General features: G+C 27.4%; 2 protein-coding genes and 1 long non-coding RNA gene across 3 annotated transcripts in view; 2 read left to right on the top strand and 1 right to left on the bottom strand.

Annotated features, from left to right (window-relative positions):
- LOC106685562 (organic cation transporter protein) overlaps positions 1–1,322 on the top strand; it is a 31,212-nt gene extending 29,890 nt beyond the window's left edge. The window contains exon 12 of the transcript XR_010842807.1: positions 676–1,322. The gene's annotated coding sequence lies outside the window, so the exon portion shown is untranslated. The remainder of the gene's footprint in view (positions 1–675) is intronic.
- LOC136795239 (uncharacterized) lies at positions 478–1,405 on the bottom strand. The gene is made up of 3 exons (XR_010842811.1): positions 1,322–1,405; positions 646–733; positions 478–566 (listed from the first exon to the last, which is right to left on the bottom strand). It is a non-coding gene; the product is annotated as an uncharacterized lncRNA (long non-coding RNA).
- Positions 1,406–2,176: 771 nt separating this feature from the next.
- Positions 2,177–4,649, top strand: part of LOC106685567 (putative inorganic phosphate cotransporter) — a 21,861-nt gene continuing 19,388 nt past the window's right edge. Inside the window, exon 1 of the mRNA XM_014428323.3 lies at positions 2,177–2,772. Coding sequence (XP_014283809.1) covers positions 2,754–2,772 — 19 coding nt within the window. The 5' untranslated portion in view covers positions 2,177–2,753. The remainder of the gene's footprint in view (positions 2,773–4,649) is intronic.

The following is a 4,649-nucleotide window of genomic DNA, read 5'->3' as shown; positions in this document are numbered from 1 at the left end:
TAAAATAAAATATTTTAGGTATTTATATGTCTAGGATGTTACAGCATCTTTTTCACTGGATTCGGATTTGAGGAACTGCTCAATCAATAACAAAGTTCTTGAATACTGCCCTAACTATTTTGATTAAATTCCTTATATCAATGAATAATGAATAAAGGATCTTTAATATCAGCTAGGTTTTTTCCTCATTAAAATTGACCAAAAAAATTGTTTATAGGAAAAATCAAGTAGGATTCATTTTTTGTGTCTTTTGAAACCCAAAATACTAAATTTCATATAAATAAAAAATTTTTGGAGGTAATTTTTAGAGGATATTTTGTGTTGATCAACATTTAGCATTCGTGGAAATAATTAAAAATCACTTACAATTTTATGCAAATCTATCATTACTACAACTGTTGGAAAGCTGAAGTTTTGCTCTTCCAACACATATCAATTTTATATGGTCATATAATTTGATTTTATACCTTTATAGGAGAAAAAAATAATTTTAATTAAAGAAAAACTTCTCAAACTTTTTGAAAAATGTTCAGCCAAAAAAGTTTATTTTTTGATTACTGTTTTTTCTGGAACAAAAACAAAAACGAATATCAAATTTATTTCTCAACAAAGGACCTTTTTTAATTATAAAATATATCCTCTTACCTTAATCCTTGCTTCAATCCTTTTCCACAGATTTGACCACAAAACTGATCATAAAAAGGGTGACAAATAGAATAAGAAACCAATCAACCTGGTAAAAGGTAAGAAATTTATGTTAATTGAAAGCTGTTTTTGTTCTTGATAAATTTAGTATGAGTTTTTTTTTCTTTTTACTCTAAAAAATCTTGTGTAACCTGTAGTGTTAGGAAAAAATTATTTATTTTGTTCTGAACTGTTCTACTCATTGATCATCTGTGATTTTCCTAGTAGTCTTCATGGTTACAGTAATACTTCATTCAGTTAAAATTTAAATTATCAAACGACTAAATGAACCCATTCATTCCAAAACTAAATTGTTATTTAATGGTGAAGGTCAATGTTTATTTATACTAAGCCACTGAGACAGTACTTAAATACCATTAGACCAAACAGAAATTTAAAGCCCAAAATAAAGTCTGATTTTAGGCAAAGAAAATAGAAGTTTAAACTATTAAAATAAAAGAGCCATGAGATGTTTATTTTTGATATAATATTTTTTAGCAGATGTATTCAAAATATTTTACTCATTTGTAAACCAAATCATTTAAGTAATAATTGTCACGGTCACGTAGATAAGAAACAATTAATGCCTCATTAATATTAAAATATTTAAAAATATATTTATTTGAATTGTTTTTACCTTTAACTGGATACTTTAGTTTTCATAGAAATTTAGTTCATCTATTTTCATTCAGTGTTTATTTCAATTAACTTTTATTTTAGTGGTTTCATTTTGTCTTTATTTTTTACTTTTTCTAATTCAGTTCCATTTTTATTCATATTTGATTCTATCTCAATTAGTTTTACTTCAAATGAGGACAAAGTTTATGTACAGATTTTGATGTAGAGATCACTTGATTGTACATTGATACATACCGGAGTTTAATCAAAATCGTTAAAAACTGTTTTGGAGAAAATCGAAAAAATGTGAAAAATCGATTCTATAATGTGGCATTTTCGGACAGTCGATTAAGTTGCTGCAACATCCCAGACATAACGCCTTAAATATGTAACTTAGTTTCGAATGACTTTTCGTTTTTGACCTGGGCTAACCACACACAGATCTATTTGTGATTATTATTTGGGCTCAGAGATCTCAAAATGTGTCTTTCCGAGGAAAACTAGAACTCAAAATGTTTCACGATCACACATCACCTTACTACAAATTTCATATAGAGGCAAGTAGAATTAAAGCTTTGTATTTTTTTATTTTAAATATGTACACATGTTTGTAAATTAAGTTGTATCTTACATTTAATTTAATTTTTGTAAACATATACATAATTGGTATTTAATAAAAATTATGTGAAGTTCTAAAATACGAGGCATATTCATTTGTTAATAAAATGAACCTTCATAGGTTCATTTTAATTACAATTCTAGTAAAAATAAAAACAGAAATTTTTTTTGTAGTTCCCCTTCCATTCTATTTTGTTTTTCACACGTATCTATAAGAACTACTTTGTTTTCACTTGCAGTGTTTACACCAGTGTTTTTCCATTGTTTCCCCCGTAATTCAACTAAGTGTGTTAGATGATTTGACGTAAAATACTAAAGTCCAAAATCAAACGATACGTCCGTTAAAAGGAAATGAGTAGCAATCTCATTAGAAGCTTATGCCCTTATTACTTTAAAAATATCATTGATAATAATATTTTTTTTATTTTCTTATCATACCACTTCTTATCCGGAATTCAGTCCTTTCTTGTGTAGCACTGAACACATTGCTCCGGAAAAACAGGGTTCTACTTGATTTGGAGATCTGATTTGTAGAGTCAGACAGGACTCCTGAAAGTGGTTCTCATATTAATGTTTGAACTGCTATAAAACGATAATAAGCCGTTAATAAACAATTATAAAAGTTTCTGGATTATCTGTTTTAAACTACTTGTTAATTAAGCTCGAATCTTGACATAATTTCGGATAGTTCATTCGTACTTCACGTGACCCAAACCGTTAAAACAAACAGCCAATACGGAGAGGTAATCTTTATACCTGGTAATTATTGCAGTCAATAAAAGAACCATTGATAAGAGAGGTCTGTCTGCCAAGCATTCAGAGGTCAACGGATCATGAGGCACATTCTGAAAAGTAAGTCCCGTAAACTATATTATTTATTTTTATATATTTGTAAGCAGTAAAGATGAGAAGTTTTATTAGTGATAGAGAATATAGAATTTTATATATTCGGTTATTATTACTATTATTAGCAATAGTAAAATAAAAAACATCGAAAAACTCTCTTTCTCGCCATATCTTAAGAAGTAGATAAAATTTATATATTCGGTTATTATTACTATTATTAGCAATAGTAAAATAAAAAACATCGAAAAACTCTCTTTCTCGCCATATCTTAAGAAGTAGATAAAATTTATATATTCGGTTATTATTAAATAAGCAATAATAATTGCTTATTATAATAATATATTCATTAAGTCATAAAAATCTATTCTGGATTTTTTATAAGGTTTTATAGTACTGTTTAAAAATAATAACACAATAAATCTTTGTTTTTCCAATCGGTCTAAACAATCATATAATGGTCATTTATATTTGAAAGCAAATTAAAAAAAAATTATGGCATTTCTGAAAATAAAATAATGTATTAAATTTTTATAAATAACGATATTTATTTTACAAAAATAATAATAATAATCTTTATTTATTCTGGGATTGATCCCTTTAGAATAATTTACAGGCGTCAAAATTAGGCTTTAGAGCCTTAGAATAAATTGCAAAATAGAGATGAAATTACAAGATGTCATAAAATAAAATAATACAATGAATTTAAAAAGATACAAATAAACAACAATAATTAACAGAATATATAAAATAATGATAAAACAAATATAATGAAACCACTTGTCATATCGTAACATAAGATGACTTCTAACAGTAAATAAAAAGAAAAAATGATAAAAAATAATAAATGAAAAGATATAATTTCTGCTAGTGTACTTATTTACAATAATAAACGAAACTCTAAGACAGAAAATACATAAAGCTTTTTTGAAACTTTCAATTGTTATTCTTCCGGAATTGGGTGGACAGAAGGTAGTCGAAGGTACGGGATTTAAATATTGGAAGGGTATTAGAACTACAAATAAAGGAGGGAATAGAATTCCATAGAGAAGAAGAACGGATAAGGAAAGATCTACCAAAGGCTGCGGTTCGATGTGCAGTTACATATAAGTCTGAAGGCCGTGAGCGGGTATTACGTGAATGCACTGAGGACTTAAATTGATGGATATCTAAGATGTACGATGGACGGCGGGATTGGATAACTTGATAGAGAAAGGAAGTAAGGAAATATTTGAATATGGCATGTAATATTACAGTAATATAAAATACAGTAATATTTGCATTTATTTTATTTTCTTATTCAATTATAATTATTAAATAATGTTTTATTATGATTATACCACGCCTTAGTTCCCACTATTCGTCCCACCAACTCAGTGTAGCATCAAGAGACAATTTTGAATTAAACCACATTGCCAAGAGGATGAAATACTGAACATTTGCAACTTCCTTTTAGTTTCCAACTTCGATTTTTATTTTTCAAGATATTTTAATTCTTATATTCAAAAACTAGTTATTTTTGCCTCTCTTTCGCGTCAAGAAAATAAAGGCATTTCAGATTATTTTGTCTGATTTCGTGTATCGATTAACTGTTGGTAGTTCCTTGTCGCTGAGATGTTTAACATAAACAAAAGATTTGCTTTATTTTGCAAGTCTTGTCATAACTTAACCCAAATCATTTCTCAGGGCCAAGTTTGACGCGTAAAAACTTTTTAGACGATAAGAAACATGGCACCATTGGTATTGGAGGCAATTGCTGTAAAAATTGAAAAAAAAAAAAAAAAAACTAATATCGTTATACAACTTTTAATATTTCGAAGCTATTTGAAAAAAAAAAGTTTGAGTCCACTTTTTGAGAAACAAAATTTATGGTATCAATATATATA

Source organism: Halyomorpha halys, unplaced genomic scaffold, assembly GCF_000696795.3.
Source record: "Halyomorpha halys isolate HHAL.00 unplaced genomic scaffold, Hhal_1.1 Scaffold710.1, whole genome shotgun sequence".
Lineage (NCBI taxonomy): Eukaryota > Metazoa > Arthropoda > Insecta > Hemiptera > Pentatomidae > Halyomorpha > Halyomorpha halys.
Note: the sequence above shows the minus strand (reverse complement) of the source record. Positions and strands in the feature narration are given on the sequence as shown.